At 57.0% G+C, this 17154-nt stretch overlaps 1 protein-coding gene across 1 annotated transcript; it reads left to right on the top strand.

Moving 5' to 3' along the window:
* Positions 1 to 11827: 11827 nt before the first annotated feature.
* GJB5 (gap junction protein beta 5) lies at positions 11828 to 14670 on the top strand. Its single transcript, XM_017828294.1, has 3 exons — positions 11828 to 12225; positions 13238 to 13910; positions 14627 to 14670. Exons 2-3 carry the CDS (start codon positions 13262 to 13264, stop codon positions 14668 to 14670), a joined length of 693 nt encoding a protein of 230 aa, XP_017683783.1. The 5' UTR covers positions 11828 to 12225; positions 13238 to 13261.
* Positions 14671 to 17154: the final 2484 nt, after the last annotated feature.

Consider the following 17154-nt stretch of genomic DNA (forward strand, 5'->3'; position numbering starts at 1 on the left):
CAGAGCTGAACCCATCATCCCCTCCAAGCAGCACCACTGTTTTCCTGATGGATCCATTCCTGCACAATGCCAGGCACCACATCCTGAAGGAATCTCGTGTTTCTCACGTGGGTTAAAACAGCAGATAAAATGAACCATTTGAAAAGTCCTTTTCCCTTTCCTCGTGCGCTCTTCAGCGAGGCAGATTGAGGCATTACCAGCTGTCAGGGATGTTTTAAGGCATGGCCTGCTCGGGATAAAAGCGAAGTCCAGACACGGGATTTGGCCTCCAGTGAAGATTTTCTCTCCCTTATTTTATGAAGTGATTTTTTTCAGTACCTACAGGAATCTACAGATCCAGAAAGGCCCTTATGAATGAGGGACTGTGGCACGGACTGAGCGCTTTTAGGTGGCTGTGCCAGGCCAGATGTGTGCAGCTGGTGGGTAGAGCAGCTGTAGGGATTGGCATTGATTCCATGGAAAGGTCAGGGTTGGTGAGAGGCAGAGAGACCCCCAAACAGCATCCTTAAAGGGGGGATAACTGAGAACTGGCTTAGGGAGGCTGGGATAGGGGAAAACCTCTTGCTCTGGAATAAAAGCCCGGCAGATATGGAGCAGGGGAGAGTTTGACAGTGTTTTGTGCAGAGGGAGAAAACCCAGAGGCTGCCCAGGGGCTGCCTGGGGGGGACCCAGCGAGATGCTGGAGAGTGGATGTGCATGAAGATATGTCTGCTCCAACTGGGATGCTCAGCAAGGGCTGGAATTTGGGGGGCTGGTGGTCAGCAGAGCCAATCCCGAGTCCTGGTGGGGGGAGCCAGGGAAGGAACCAGCACAGTGGGAGCTGGGAAGCAGCAGCCCAGGCCCTGCAGTGTGCTAGAGGAAGACTGACTGCTGCTTCTGTAGCCAACGCTCTTGATGCTCTTTTTAATACATATATTAAAAGGGTGATAATAAGCAAATCCGTCAGTTATGCAAATGAGTGGCAATTGCATCTTGAAGAGCATCCCACAGTTTAATTACATCATAATTGCAATGTAACACTTTAATTACCATATGCATCACAAAATCATGAGCACTGTTTCTAATCTCTCCACTAATATTTCAAATCAAACAGATTGCACCAGGCCCGGCTTTGTGCCGGATCCCGCCCGTGGAAGTGCCGGATCCATCCCAGCGCAGGGGGATGGAGGTCGGGAAGGGGCTCTCTGTGTCCCTGCATGGCTGTGCTGGTAGCAGATGGCTGGATGAGTGTTCTTGGCTGGAGCTTCCCAGCCCGTCCCGCTGGCAGGGATGTGCCGGAGCCGATGTGTGCCCGCGGCCCCCGCGGCAGGGACAGCCCTGGGCGCTGGCACTGCGGTGGCACGGGAGGGGGGCGAGGTGGCCACGCTGGCCACTGCTCCAGGACATTCCCAAAGGTGCTGGTTTAGCCCTAGACCCACTCAGTCTCCATCCCTGCCCGGTTTTGGAGTGATCACAGCAGCAGGTGAGGCGGCTGCTGGGATAAAGGGATGGAGATTTGTACATTCGGGAGAAGCAATTCAGTGAAAATGCTGCCCGTGGTCCTCCCTTCCCCACCCAGCACAGGAAAATGAATTTCACATTCTCCTCCTCGCCCTGGAGAGGGAAACAATAAAGCTTTCTGAGGCACAGCTTTAGCTGGAGGCCTGGGAATTTGATTTAAACCAGTTGATTCCATAAACCTTCCCAGTTTGCGTGCTTTACTCTTCCTCCCATCCTGCTTCTTTCTTTTCCCCATAAAGCCACATCTAATAAGTGACTTAAGGAACAGATTGGCTTAAAAGGGCCTAAAATTCACGTCTGGGGACTAAGGGAGGAATGTGTTTAGGCAGAGATGTGTGTGATGGAGTGATGGATGAGGAGAAGAGTGTGCTGGGGAGGGGACACGTCCCACCTCTGTGGCAGTGCCTGTCTGCCCCTGGCATGGAATGTTAGTGCTGGGAAGGGGCTGGGGGCTCTCAGCTCTCAGAGTGGGGCCAGGGTGGCCTCCCAGCCCCTCCCAGCAGTGCTGCTCTTGCTGCAGGTTGCAGATGGCTGGTTTGCTGTGCCGGGAGCTGGCAGTGATTTAAAATCATCCCGCGCTAATCCACATAAATTCTTTTAATCGTGGATTTAATCTTTTAAGCGCGCGGTAATTAAATTACACACCAGTCAGAGGCACATCGGCAAAAGGTGTGAGGTTTGCAGGCCCCTGGGCAGCGGGAAGAGCTTCAGGACAACCCCAAGGCCAGGATGATCAGTCATTCAATTCCTCCACTGTTTCCTTGTTGCTAGTTTTTCCCTTTCTGTCTCTTTTTCCCAACACAATCATTCAGGCTGGAAAAGCCCTCCAAGACCATCGAGTCCAACCTGTGCCCGATTCCCATCTTGTCCCCTAGCCCAGAGCACTGAGTGCCACGTCCAGTCCTTCCTTGGACACCTCCAGGGATGAGGACTCCACCACCTCCCTGGGGAGCCCCTTCCAATGTTTAACAACCCTTTCCATGAAGAAATTCCTCCTGATGTCCAACCTGACCCTCCCCTGGCACAGCTTGAGGCTGTTTCCTCTTGTCCTGTTGGACAAGGAGAACCAGAAAAGGAGAAGATGCAGCCTCAGAAGGAGCTAATGGCCAGGACAGGGCATGGAGCATCTTCCATGTGCTGGGACACCCTTGGAGAGTGGGAGGAGAGCAGGAGGAAATCACACCCGAGCTCCCTGAGCAGGACACTTTGATGGGCTGGTGTTAATGGAGGGACACACTGTGACACCAGAAGCACATTAACAAATTAAACTTTGGTGGTGGGAAGGGGAAAGTCGAGCTGAACTGCGAGGTAGGGAGATGACTGACTTGGGGAATGTGACAATTACTGTACTTAGCGGTTTTTTAACGTGTGGAGCCAAATAGGAGCATATATTTAATTCATTAAAGCAGTATGAAGTGGCTCCCTCCATCCCGGTGCAGTTAATCGGTGCTCAGTGTCTCCTAATGAAGGGGTCCCTGTAAGGTCAGCCCGATGCTCGTTAGCTAATCGGAGACTTATTTGTTTTGCAAATTGCTCTCCCATTTCGAACCACTGCGCAGTAATTTCCATGGTGGGGAAGCAGGAGAGAGTTCACAGGGCTGGGTTTGGAAGCCCTCAATCTGTCATTGGGAGGAGGATAAAAATAGCCTGGGAAAGAGAAGGAGGAGGCTGCTGGGTTTGTTCCAGGAAATCCAGGCCAGGAACGTCGGGAGTGAGGGGTGGCTGGAGGCTGTGTGGGCAGTGGCACCATCCTGCACATGCCAGGGGACTGGGGAGCATGTGTGTGACACTGGAAACTCCTCACCTCGCCTGGCCGGGCACCGCTATCCTGCTCTGCCCTTTCCATCCTCCTCCATGGGGGACCCTGTGTGGTCCATGGGGGTCCTGCTGCCCTGCCCATGTCCTCTGCCCAAACACCCACATCCTTAATGCACAGAAATGGGAGGGGAGGTGCACAAACACACGTTTCCAGGGATGGCAGGTCCCTGGTGGGTCTGGCAGAGGTGGGAGTGGAGTTGTCCCAGGCAGAGACACAGCAGGACAGCACCTGTGAGGATTTCTGGCTGGCAGGTGAGTAGTGGGAACAGCTTTTCTACACCCAGAGATCCTGAGACGAGGCCAAAGCCTGAATTAGCTGTTGAAACCCTTTTCTTTCTCTCCCCCCCAGGCAGCTGAAGCTCTGGCTGCTGTCCTGAAGCACGAAAGGTCTGCTGTGTCAGGGTGTTCGTGTTTATCTCTGATGGAGGAGGCATCTCCCACCCTTTCCGTGGGTGAGGACCCTCCTCCCTTCTCCCTTGGGTTGTTTGTTTTACAGCTGTGCCCGTGGGAACAAGCTGGCTGACAAGGTGTCCCTTTGCATCCCAATCCCTGTGACACCCCTCGCTCTCTCCTCACCCTCCTGCCTCCCCTGAGCCCCCGAGGCTGGAGAGGTCCAGGACAGACCTGAGCTTTGCTTCTGGAAAAACAGGGAAGGAACCCTGCTTTTCGTGTTTGAAGCACAAAAGCAGAGTGATGTGTAAATTGGGGCTGTCAGCCTTTCCTTCCCAATCCATCAGGCGGGAGCAGCCGTGCCCTCCCCTATCCCGCGGCGGGTGATTGAGAGCCCGGCGGCCGTCGCTCCCGATTTCCCTCGGATCCTGAGGAACCAGGAGCGAGAGCAGAAGGCAGGAGCTCCCCTTGCTCGTGCTGGGGCTGCTGCCCCGGCTCTCCAGTGCCTGACCTTTGGCCATGAACTTCCAGCAGGGATTTTTCCCCTGGTTCCAGGGCAGGATGACTGGGAGCACCGCAGGCAGACCCTGGCTTGTCCTGCCTGCCCTGCTCGTTCTGCTTGGCAGTCACTGGCACTCAGTGCAGTGCAGGGGGAGAAAGAACCTTTATTTTCCAATATCACAGGCCAAAAATAAAACCCCAACCTTTATTTTAATTTCCCCCCTAAAGTAATAATGCCCACGGTGTAAAGAAAGCATTCCACTGAGGCAAGAATTTTTTTCCCAAATGTCATGGAAATGGAGGAATTTCAGCAACTGTATTTGTGTGCAAAAGAGGAGAGAAAGTAGATTAATTTTAAAAGGTTACATTGATTGCAGTCAGGCATGAGCCTGCAGCGAGGAGCCCTGTGCAATTCCCACCCCGAGGTGGGGGAGCAAACTGCTGTCCTCTCCAGGGGGCCATTCCACCCCAGCATCTCCCCAGGATGCTGAGGCACCCCCAGTGCCACACACCAACATTCCTTCACTTTTCTGGGGGGAATGAGAGGACCAAACACACGTGACCCTGGAGCAGCCCTGGCTCCTGAGGCCTCAGCCATCAGCACATGAGTCCTCATTGAGCTTGGGGTCGGTGGTGAGGAGTTCCCAGGGAACTTTACTGGGCTTTTATTTCTCTGCAGGACCCCTGACATCTGGGAAGAGCTCCTGATCCTTCAAGATAGTGAAGCTGATTTCCTGCAGCTGTATTGACACAAAGAATGTGCTCAGAGGCCCCGTTTCCAGCCACATTGAGGGAGAGGTGAGAGCCTGCCATGGTGGTGGAGCAAGTCGAGTTCAGTGGGGTCTCTCCAGCCCAGTCTGGGGCTGTTTGGGGGCTGCAGCCCCTCTTGACTCTGCTCCTGAAAACATGGGGAACTGGATGTGTTTGGAGCTGCCTCTTGGAGACCTGCCTGGTCCTCCCTGGTGCACTCTTCCAGCATCTCCAGAAACCTTGAGTTTGGTTAGTCCCTGGAGCAGTTTGTAAGAACCAGAGAGTGGCAAAGGTGGCCTGGGAGGATCAGCAAAGCCTGTCTGCTGCACAAGGAAAGTCTTACAGCAGATGGGATCTGTGATCATCACCAGAGGAGTTTGGTATCTCCCTAGTCACTCAAATGTTCTTGGTCCCTGGGATAGCTCTGCTGATTTGGCTTCACTTTAGTAGAGAGGGACCCAGTTACCTTCTTCAAGCTCTTGCTGACCTTGTGTTACACCATCTGGCCATCAGCCTTGGCCATGGGGATGGGATGGACACGGGCTCTTGGGGAGCCTTTTTTCCTTGCCACCAAGGCAGCTCTGCTTTCTACCCATGGATGGTGCCAGTAGCAACTTCCACCTTCTTCCAGGCCAGCAGGACATAACCCTGAGTGGCCACTTCTTGCCGTCGTGACTCATTTGTTTCCCTCGCGAGGCCTAGAGCTGGGGGCGAAAAAACAAGAGTCCGAGTCTCTCTCTGGAGAACACGAGGGGATTTTTAAACCCCAGTGACCAAATTTCTCCCCCCCAGACCCCCTTTTCTCCTCTTCCCCATGGGACCAACCCCTGTTTGGCACCAAGGCTGGCGCACGAGCCGTCCCTCCGCTGCCGCCGCCGTTGCCGCGGCCTTTCCCGCATCGACGGCGAACCGAGGCTGCCCTTGGCTGCCCCCAAAGCTGTACCTGTGTCTGCACATCAATACCCGTCTCCAGCAGGCGCCCTCGGAGCTTGAAAGCCCTTCCTCCCCGCGGGGTCGTGCCCCACCAGCGTGGGGTTCCCCGCGCCGCCCGAGCCGTGTCGGGGCCCCGGGCTTCAATCGCGGGAGGAGGAAACGCTTCTCCTTGATCGGGAGGGATAAGAATAGCGAGCGGCAGGTGGGGTGCGGATGAAAGGCGGCCGGCTCTCGTTCTTTCCCCCGCCCCGGGGCGATCTGCCCCCTTCTCTTTGTGAGCCATAATTGCGTGGCACGGCCGCAGAGGAGTGTCACGCTCCACCAAAGCCCGAGCGCGGCGAGGCCACGGCTCCGGGCTCGCCGGCAATGAGCGGGGAGGCGGCGAGGAGGCTTTTGATCCCGCTCTTCTTCCTCTGACGTGCTGGAGGATTATCAGGCTCTGAGGAAGGTATTTCTCCGGCTCGAGCTTTCCCTCGCTCCACAAAGGAGGCCGACTGCTGCTCTGCCATTGCCAGGGGCTAGAGCGGCACGTGGTGGCAGCGCCGGTCCTTCCCCCAGGAGATGCCAAGGCCAGACCCAAACCCATCACCCGGCCATCGCCATGGTGGACACCTCTGTGACCCTTCCTGACGTGGTCCCTGACTTTTTGGTGGCTTCTGCTCCTAGAGGTCGTACTGGAGCCAGCCTGGCCTGGATTCCGGAGCCCTCGGAGGTGTTGTGACACCTCAGCATTGTGATTTCCAAGCCCAGCAGCTGTGGTGGGGCACGGTGGCCTCCTGCTTCCCTGTGTTTTTTCAGGTGCTTCCTCTGGCTTTGCTTTCATTAATTTATCACACGCACACAGAGCGTAAGTGGGCTCGAACCTCCATCTCCAGCAGCTGAAATCCAATAATTACCCAGAGTATCCCACCTGGAGAAGCGTTCCCGGCTGGTCGGCAAATTGTGAAGAAGTTCACTGTATCCCTTAGAGCGAGAAATTATCCTGGAGTGTAAGTTCTGGCTCCAGCAGCCTTACAGGTACAAAAAATGAAATTAAAGGGGTGGGTGAGACGGAGATTTAAATGATGCTGTAAAAAACACCGAGCAGGGGACACCTTGATTTGAGATAACTGGAGGATTCCTTTTTCAATGAAGGGGACCTTCGGCAGTGTCTGAAGGAGATGAAAGGGGAAAAGGTGACACAGTGGGAGCCTGGGAGCATCATCTCTCCCAGGGCAGGCATCTCACAGTCCTTCTCCCTGCATTGGCGTGGTGCAGCACAACATCATCCCTACAACTGCTTGGTATTTTTGGGGGGCTATTTTGTCCTATTTTTAGGAAATGCCAGCGTGGATTGGGAACCTTTTTTGGGTCTGGGAGGGAAAAGGTCAGCCTGAGCAAATTTCTCAGCCTGAACTGAAAGCAGAGAGGGGTGAAGCAGTTTCCTTGCTGGTTTCCAGACAGATCCACTCCAGCTTCAGATGGAGCTAATTAAAGTGGTGACATTTTAAGACATGATGATGTGAAATCTCTTGCTCCGAGCCAAGTCTGGGCCCTTTTCAGAGTTCAGTCCTGCTGCCCAGAGTCCCCAGGAGTGGCACAGGCAAACGAAGAGGGGTGATGGGTTGTTTTAATGTAGTATTTTCCTTATGGTGAGAGCAAGTTTTTAGTCTTTGGAAGAATTCTGTAACATCAGGCTGCTGGGGCAGAGATCCCCCCAAAAAACCAGAACTCTCTGGCTCAGGTGCCTGTGACAGTGTTTGAGTTTTGCCTCTGCTGTGCGTTACCCTTCCTGGGATGGGAGAACAGAGGAGGGAAAGTCCCAGCCCCTCGGGATGGGTGTAAGCTGGGGCAGGCGCACACCCCAAAACCTGTAGCATCACCCCAAGAGCTCTGCCCTGCCCAGAGTGACACGAATCCCTGTTTTCCAGAGGGCTGGAGGCTTTTGGGGCCCCCTGGGAGGGGAGGAGCGGGTGGGCTGTGGCTGTGGCAGTGCCATGTGCTGCCAGCAGTGCTGAGGCCGGGGCTGGATGGAGGGAGGGAGCTGCAGTCAGGAGCTGTATCGTGGCTCTTGCACAATGCAAGAGACAAAGCCAGCTGGGCTCAGTGGGGTGCAGGAGGTGATTTGGGGGAAGGAGAGACTGGCTCTGATGGGTGGAATGAGGTTGGAGTGATGGGAAAGAGCCCGACTGATCCCGGCGCCTGCGAAGAGTGGCTGGCTCCGAGCCGGGCTGCAGGGCTGGCAGGGTGAGTGTGCTCTGCTGCCACGTGGATGATGTCCCCAGGGCTGTCCCCAGGAGGGGCCTGCCTGCACCAGCCCCGGGGGTACAGATGCACCCCGACGTGGGTGAGATGCAGAGGGTGGATGGACAGGTGGACACACAGGCTGATGTGGATGGAGGGGTCGATCGAGGCGTGGGCAGCACGTGCCCAGACTGCAGGAGGAAACCCTTGCTTTCCATGTGAAGGGAGGACACTGCAGTCAGCAGGGGATGGATGGGGCAGCGGCAGCGTTTGGCTTTGAACTCACTTTAAAGCCCCACTTCTCCTCACCATCCCTCATGCAGGTGCCCAGGTGAACCTGCCCCAGGCAGGTGAGGACCTGCCAGGCCCCAAAAGGCTGTGCTGGTGGACACGGGGGCAGCCAGGCTTTGGGGAGCCACCAGGACAGCTCCTCGCTGGGAAAAACCCAATAGTTTGGGGATAGACTATTCCACTAGATTAGAGAAGAGGTGAAGCACCCTGAACTCTGCCCCAGCACCACTCACGGGGCAGGTGAGAGGCTGGAGCTGAGCTGGTGGGTTTGGGATGGAGCTGAGCTGGTTGATTTGGGATGGAGGTGAGCTGGTGGGTTTGGGATGGAGGTGAGCTGGTGGGTTTGGGATGGAGGTGAGCTGGTGGGTGTGAGGATGGTGGCCTCACCCCGGCTGAGACATTTTCTGCTCCGTCATCCTGAGTTTTCTGCTCTGTTTTGCCAGACTGTTCCGGGGAAGGCGGCCGTGCCTCTCAGCGCGTTCCCCCAATGCCATCTAGTGTCTGCTCCGGCGGCCCCGGACAGTTATTTTAAGGCATCTGAGCTGATTTATTGCAGAAGGCTCTTTGAGGGCCAACAGGCTGCCCGGGCTGATTATTAACAGCAACACGAATAACTACCCAGTGGACGCGCAGGCTGGGCTGGATTATTTTTATTATCGCTCCCGTTTCGCACTAAAAGCCCACCCCGGCAGGATGGAGTGTGAGGATGCAGTGCCACCTCCGGGGTGATTAAAGTCTTTCAGCCTTCAGCCACCGGTCTTGTAGCCTCGGCATCACCTGAGGCTTAATCACTCAGAAAAGTGCTGTCATGTCCTATTGTCGCCGTATTGGGAGCGCGACCTCTTTCCCATTTAGCTGCCATCTCAAAATAATGTAACTTGCCGGGGGACAGGCGTGACTCAGGAGACTGGTAATGGGATATAAAGACTCTGACCTGCGGGTCGCCCATTCGGATGCTGCCAAGGTCAGCGGGAAGGACAGAGATGTCATTTGCACGGTGATTATTTGGCCAAACAACCCAAAACAGGCGTTAAGGGGCCCATCAGCGGCAGTCAGCAGGGCTGAGGGCTGGGTTGGACTCTGCTCCTACTGGGAGAGCATCCAAGTCCCCCAACCCTCCCCGAGTTTTGGGACTGTGTGACTGCCCGCGGCCCCCTCCAGCTAAAGGAGTTCTTCCTTTCTTCCTTTGCCTCCATTGCAGGGGCAGGGTCTGCACAGGCTGAGACACTCTTATTTCAACCTTTTTAGGGGCAAAGTGCCACAGCAGCATCTCCCCCCTGTGCCCCACTCATCTGCTCCCAGTGCAGAGAAAGGTTTCTCAGCCCTGGCCCTTGCTCTGCTCCCCACCATCAGCTGCCATGATTTGGGTCCCCGAGAACCTCATCTCCATCCCCAGCCACCGCTGACCACGTGAATGTATCTCCTCGGTAAGCAAACCACCTCATCGAGGCAGTTTGAGTGTGTGATTAATTAAGGTCTCCCTAGGAATGAGGTTACTCCCTGCAGCCTCACGTATAAATCCATGATTAATGGGTGCTGGGTCAGGCAGGGTTTACCTGCTCTCATCCAGACAGGCCACGAACATGGATTTTCCGTGGAAAAGCTTCTAAACAATCCCGTGGGATGGGGAGTGCAGCTGGCAGCACGGTGGGCAGCCACAGGGCTGGAGAAGGGGGGTACCAGGGCTGAGCCGGGCACGGCAGAGCCGGTTTGACCCCAACATCCAGGAGTGCTCACACCACTCTCCCAGCGGCTGAGCCAACATCCAGCCTGCTCTGTGTGTTTAATTTTCACTAATCTGTTTGGGTTCTCTTAGTTATCAGCAAACAAACAAGGTGCCTTCCTCTCGGAATAACCAGGGTGCTGGAGACGGGAGCAGCGGGTGGCGGGGCTGTGCCAACAGCCCTTCCCTGCCGCTCACCCCGCTCCAGAACTTCACCCAGGACCTGTTTGTGTGTCTGGATCCAGCGTCAGTAGTGGGGTCCCGCCCTGCCAAGCAGCATCTGCGTGCAGCATCTCCGGCAGCAGCAGCGATTCCTGCTGAGCTGGTGTGGAAAAGCCTTCGCAGTCTCCGTGTGCTCCGGAGCTGGAGGAGGCTTTAAACACCAGGCTCTTAAACAAGATGAAAACAGCCCTTCCTTTCTGCTCTTTCATGCTGCCAGAGCCCTCGGGTCGTGTCGGGGCCTGGCTCTCCGTGGGCTGACAGGTTTCCTAACTCCCCTCCCTGCACTGTCAGCACAGGAGCAGGAACAGCAAATTCCAGTTGCAGCAGCTGGAGGAGGTGGAAGCCCAGCACCAGCCAGTGCCTCTCGGGAGCAGCCCCTGGCTTTGTCCCCCAAAACATCCTCAGGAGCATCAGTGAGCTGGAGAAAACCCTGTGTAGCGGGAAAATGTGTCTGGTCCCGTTTACCTGCTGCCTCCTCCAGAGCTGGCTGTGCTGTTTGATTCATGTCAGCAGCTTGGCTGGTGACTGCGGGATGAATGACGCTATATAAATGCAAAGTGTTATTAATATTTCATGTTGTAGTGAAAATGTACTAATAGGGCTTGTTCCTGGAAGATAAAGTGCTGCCATTAATACACCTCCGTGTCCCCAGCACCGGGGACTCACCTGTGGAGGGGTGGAGGGGCTCTACCTGGAGCAGAAAATGCCCATCTCACCTGGCAGCTCCCCAAAAGAGGGGATTTTAACCCAGAAAGCCACAAGAGCCACTGCAGACACCCATAAAATTAGGGGCACGTGGGGCAGAACATCCCCCCCCACACTGCTGGGTGCTGCTGGGTGGGGGCTGCTCTGGGCCCTCCCTGCTTGCCCGTGGGGGACACAGCCCCTGGGAACTCCCTTCACGGCACAGCCACTACACAGGCATGTTAAAAAAAAATAAAAACGGGCTTGTTTGATTTCAAACTGCAGAACTCTTCCCTGGAGCCATCCGCAAACACTGGTAATTTACTTTACAGCTGTTTAGATTTGTTTCTCTGCGGTTTTTTTTTTTTTTTTTTAAACCCCAGCAGAATTGCAAATGAAACGCGTTTTTGCTCCTCAAATGACTCCGGCAGCACCTGAACTCCTGCACCCCACACCTTCTCCTTGGAACCACACCTGCTCCTTGGACCCCCACCCCTCTGACCCCCATCCCTGTGCCCCAGAGCCGTGAGACAGGGACCAGACCTCAAAGAGGGGGTTCTCTGAGCTGGGGGCTCATCTTGGGAGGGCTCCATGCTCTGGCATCAAGGAGGGGTGATGGGGAAGAGGCTTGTGCCAGCTTGCAGACGAGGGGAGCATAGATAAGCAGTTTATTAATTCCCAGTAAAATAATCAGCTACCACCCACTTGTCAGAGGGTGGGGAGGGATAAAGGCCCTCCTAAAGTATTGCCATGGTGCAAAGTTTGAGTAAAGAAAGGATTACAAAGGGAGGTGTTCAACTGAGCAGCTCCTGGTGCCATGGGCAGGGGCTCCCCGGGCTTTGGCCGTGTTGGAGCAAGGGCTGATGGGTGCAGGGAAGGGATGGAGGGACCCCAGGTTGTACTGGGCACCCCAACATCCCTGCAGCATCTGAGAGCAGACAGCCCTTCCCTGCACAGCACCAGGGTCAGGCCCCGCACACTGTGGGGCCGCCCTTCGCCTCGGGAAATCGGGCAGCTTATGGGACACGTGGGGATCTGCCTGGAGCCTCATCCCTTCCCCCTGGGAATCTCCTCCTCGCTCCCAGGAGCCCGGGAATGACTCATGTGGTGCCTCTTGCACAGGCGATGCGTTCCTGCCAAGAGCAAGCACCGACCTGCAGCAGCGCCGGCCTCGGCGAGGGACACCTCGGGTGAGTGGTGTGGGGACCCTGCTCTGCCCCGGGGACGTGGGGCTGGGGCTGGGGGAGTGCATCTGCCCCCCCGACCCCGGGGTGATGGGCACATCCTGCGCTGCTGCCGGAAGCGTGCACGGAGGAGGAGGAATCGAGGCTTTGTGTGTGTCCCCAGGGATCCACCCGGAGAGACGGGACCCACCGGCTCCCACAGCGGGGACGTGCACAGGGACGTCTGTGTGAGCAGGAGCACGGGCTGGGCCGGGCTGCAAAGAGCAGGGGATGTGTTCACCCCTGAGAGCCCCTCGGTGAGGGGGAATCTGATTGTTATTTTCCTGATAATGAAATATTTAAGGAGAGTCGGTGCCAAATGCAGCTCCAGGGGCCCCGCTCGGCGCTCGGGGTGTGTTCCTCCAGCACGGCCCAGACCAGGCTCAGATCAGCCACGCAGGGGCTGGGGCTGGTGAGCACTGGTGGCCACCCAGCCCTGGGTCAGCTCCTCGGCATTGCAGGGGCCGTGCAGCCCCCCAGCCCACCCAGTGCCTCTGCTCTGACACGGGGTGCAGTCGGTGCAGGGCTGGGAGGGCAGAGGCACCGGCAGATTCCAGCGGTGGGAGAGGACGTGGCCGGGTGAGTCACGGCCCGCCTGCTCCTCGTTGTTGTCCGCCCGGGCCAGGCCTGGCAACGTAAGGAAAATTAATAACAAATACCTGGGCAACGAGGCAGGAGCTGGGACGGGCGGTGCAGGATGGGGGCTGAGCCGTGGGCTGGAGCTGGTGGTGGCTGGAGGATGCCGTGGCTGCAGCAGAACCCCAGGCTTTGCCAGGTCCTCCTGTCTCCAAAGTGGGGGAAGGTGCTCAGTGGAGACACATCACCTGGACCAAGTCTGTGCTGGGGCACGTGTTGGTGGGGTCCCTGCATGTGATCGTGGGCCAGAGAGGGTCCCAAGAGCTGTGCCTTGGGGCACACGGGGGCTCCAGTGGGGGCCTCTCGCTGCTCCCTGGTGACACAGTGTCTTCCCTCTTCCCAGGCCAGCTAACGGGATCGGGGAGCCATGAACTGGAGCGCGTTCGAGGGGCTCCTCAGCGGGGTCAACAAGTACTCCACAGCCTTCGGCCGCATCTGGCTCTCCCTCGTCTTCATCTTCCGCCTGCTGGTCTACGTGGTGGCGGCCGAGCGGGTCTGGAGCGACGACCACAAGGACTTTGACTGCAACACTCTGCAGCCGGGCTGCACCAACGTCTGCTTCGACCACTTCTTCCCCGTGTCCCACATCCGCCTCTGGGCCCTGCAGCTCATCCTGGTGACGTGTCCGTCCCTCCTGGTCATCATGCACGTGGCCTACCGGGAGGCCAAGGCGCAGAGGCTGCGGGAGGCCGGCGGGGACGGCTGCCACCGCCGCCTCTTCACCGACCCCGGCAAGAAGCGGGGCGGGCTGTGGTGGACGTACCTGCTCAGCCTCATCTTCAAGGCCGGCGTGGACGTGGTCTTCCTCTACATCTTCTACCGCCTCTACAGGAACTACACCCTGCCCCGGCTGGTGAAGTGCGAGCTGCCCCCCTGCCCCAACGTGGTGGACTGCTTCATCTCCCGGCCCACCGAGAAGAACATCTTCACCCTCTTCATGGTGGTCACCGCCTGCGTCTGCGTCGTGCTGAGCCTCACCGAGGCCGCCTACCTGATCGGCAAGCGGTGCCGGGAGTGCCTGCAGGCTGGTGGTGGGCAGAGCCGGCGGCACAGCCAGGACTGCCCCCTGCCCGGCGCCGAGCCCGTGGGCACGGCGGGACAGGTTTTCCATGGGGCGGACTACAAACCCCCCACGGCCACCATCCCACCCACGGCGTCCTGCCCCAGCACGGCGTCCGAGGAGGAGGCTCTTTCCTAGGGCTGCCCAGGAGAAAGTGGGAGCCTCTCACCTGCCGGGCACCTTCATCCCCCTCTTCCTCCTCCGTCCCCCGGCGCAGGAGCGCTGGTGGGGGCAGCGCCCTGGACTTGGGCTGTGCCTGAGGAGTCTCAGCTTCTCCTGTTCTGGGGAAGACACATGACATCGTCCTGCTGAATTTGGGGTAAACCACATGCTGTAGGACACGTGCAGTGCCCGAGAGCCACAGGGACCAGCAGCTCCGTGGCAGCTGTGAACTGGCAGCAGTGCCCAGACTTTGAGCTGGACAGACACCCTGATCCCCCAAGGAACCCATCTCCCTATCCCTCAGCCTAAATCAACCACAGTGTGGGTGCCAGGGCCATCTCAGACTGATGCAACTGTCATTAATAACACTCATTAGCCGAGTGGGGACAAGAGCAGGTCCCTGGTGCCGCAGCCACCGCGGGGAAGCGCAGGCGTGAGGATCCGGCCGGGCAGGCAGCGCCCGCCGTGGGCTGCTGGATCATCCTGCCTGGCCAGAGGACAACACCCCAGCAAAACAGCTGAGTACAGGAGAGGAAAACCACCCCAACCATTGATTAAACAGTAACATTAAATGGCAGAATCTGATCTCAGTTATTGCTGTAATGTGTCGCGCTGGGCCGTGACGTGAGCGGCACTGTCCTTTTGGAGGCCATCACCAAGCATTAGCTGGGATGAATAATTCACAACAATTTCATGGCAAATGCACTCGTAAGTAACATTAACATCGAACATGTAGCTCAATCTGTTACTGGTTTCTCTTTATTTAGAGGGTGTGATTATTATTTTTTCCATGAGCAGTGACAGCACTCGCTGGCTCTGCCCCAAAGGAAGCAGCACAGGGAGCGAGGGGACACATCCCTGTGTCCTTTAGGATCAGGGCCGTTCTTGGTGACAGTTCATTGCAGCTACTGCTGCTCCAACGAACCAGCTCCCACTTGGGCAAAGCTGAGCCCCTTCCCACAACCCACCCTGGGGAAAGGACCAGCTGGATGTGCTGGAGGGGGAGGCAGAGGGACTGCTGTGGCCAGGGGGATGCTGAGGGCAGGCAGGGCTGGGGGGATGCCAAGGGCAGGCAGGGCTGCAGCACTGCTGGATGGGAGGGTAGGGCCTGAACCAGCCACCCCATAAGGGTGAGGATGGTGGAGAAGCCCTGGGGGCATCCCAGCCATCAGCCCAGAACCCTCTGGGCACACAGCAGCTCCTTGTGCTGACACCACCGAGGCTGGAAACCTTTGAGGTGAGAGGCAGATGGTAGAACACAGGTAGGTTTTTTTCCCACCTCCTTCTATGTGAAGCTGTGCTTGGTATCTGCCTCCCTCTCGTGCGCTCCCATTGCTGGATCAGGCACCCAAAAGTTTTCTTTCCTGAGGCCTCTCACGCCAGAGAGAACACAAAGTTGTTCTTTGTGTGTGAGCCGTTGTCCCGATTTAAAGAGCATGGGCTGGGCTGTTTGTTTTCCAGCAAGATTGGCCGCTCCTGCTCCGGGCTGTCCCGTGGGTGAAACCCCGAGGTGTTCCTCGTGCAGGCACTAATGGGGCAGAAGATGAGCCCCAGGAGAACCTCCCTGTCCCACTTCCCCACATCAAAGCAGAGCTGGAGCTGCTGCCCCGTTGCGAGAGACCTGAAGATCCAGTTGCTGGGTGTTGTTGTGCAGTTCTGTGGTGCTCAGGGCAGACATTGCAGCTGCTCCACAGAGCTCGGGGTGTCTTGCACCACCCGGGCTTGGGATCAGCCCTGAGCAGCCTCACAAACGGGAGTGTTTGGCTGGTTCTTTCTGATGTGTTTCCCCTCGAGTTGCCCCGGTCGTTGCTGCAGAAACGGGGCTCTGGGAGCTGGGACATGTCCTGGGATACAGAGGCAGGACCAGTGTCAGCAAAGCAAATAAACTGGGAGGTGTCAAAATAAAAGCTGACTATTTTCTAGACTTTGCATCATCACACAGGGATTCCCCCTGTATGTTCTTGTGGGGTCCCAGAAGAGCCCCTGAATCCAGGGGAGAGGGGATTTGAAAGAAACCCACCAGTAACTCCAACCCAGGCAGGGATGTGGAGAGGACTGTGTGTGCAGGTCAGGGGTAGCCTGGCCTTCCCAGCTTGGGCTTGTTTCTTCCCTGGCCAAACCCCTCCTCTTTGCTGGGAATTGAGGAGAAACTGATTTATGTCCAGTGTGCTGGAGCCAGTGGCTGCTCCCAGGACCCCGTGACTCCTGTACCCTGTGCTCATGGGGGAGTCTCATCCCTGGGGACGTGGCCCTGGAGCAGGACAGCTGGGATGCTGTTGGCAGGCAGGAAGCTGAAATAAAAGGCCTGAGTCCAACCTCCTGTGACACCCCATTTAAGACTCTTTAAAAGAGACTTGGAGGTTTTTCTGCCGGTGCAGTGGCCACCTGCTCCTCTGCTTGGGTTTTTCCTTTGGGGAGGATCCAAGGTGAGGCCTCTGGAGGTCACTGGGTGTTTCAGTGTTCACATCTGGCACTGAAGCCTTTCACCCATCACCCCGCTCAGCTGGAGCAGGGTGGCAACGTGGTGACATACCTGGGGCACATACCTGAAGCTCTCACGTGCTGAGAGCTGCTGAACCATGCTGGCACCTTGTCCCTGTGCCCACACTCGACCAGTTGGCAGAGGGGTGGTGGAGGGGGCACAGGGATGTGCCCTTTGCTGGCAAACACCCAGCTCAGCACTGCAAAACACTGCAAAGCACGGGGTGTTTCTGCTCCCCACCCAACTGCCTCAGGGAAATCTGCCCAGGCCAAAAGCACCTGAACTTTCTCACCATGGCCACGTGGCCACTCCTGACATTCCAAAATTGCAGGCAAGAGACTGCCCAAGGGGGGGTCTGGCCCTGCTCTTACAGGGTTTGGCCGCAGGGCAGGGAGCTGCTGCCTGCACAAGAAATCAGAGCTGCCAGTGGTTCTCAACAACTTCCCTCTCTCCTGGGTTTATCAGCTCGAGGGTCACAGCCCCCAGATTCCTGACAAGCTCTCTGCAACAACATAGCTCAAATTCCCGATCCTACCGATAGGATGGCAGTTCCTGG

The sequence above is a fragment of the Lepidothrix coronata genome, unplaced genomic scaffold, assembly GCF_001604755.1.
Source record: "Lepidothrix coronata isolate B3197 unplaced genomic scaffold, Lepidothrix_coronata-1.0 Scaffold147, whole genome shotgun sequence".
In the NCBI taxonomy this organism is placed as follows: Eukaryota; Metazoa; Chordata; class Aves; order Passeriformes; family Pipridae; genus Lepidothrix; species Lepidothrix coronata.

Excerpts from the sequence above, each read along its gene's own strand:
- GJB5 (XM_017828294.1), top strand. The coding sequence starts at position 13,262 with ATGAACTGGAGCGCGTTCGAGGGGCTCCTCAGCGGGGTCAACAAGTAC. Across the intron at positions 13,911-14,626 it reads CGGCAAGCGGTGCCGGGAGT|CAAAACAGCTGAGTACAGGA; the intron begins GCCTGCAGGCTG and ends ACAACACCCCAG.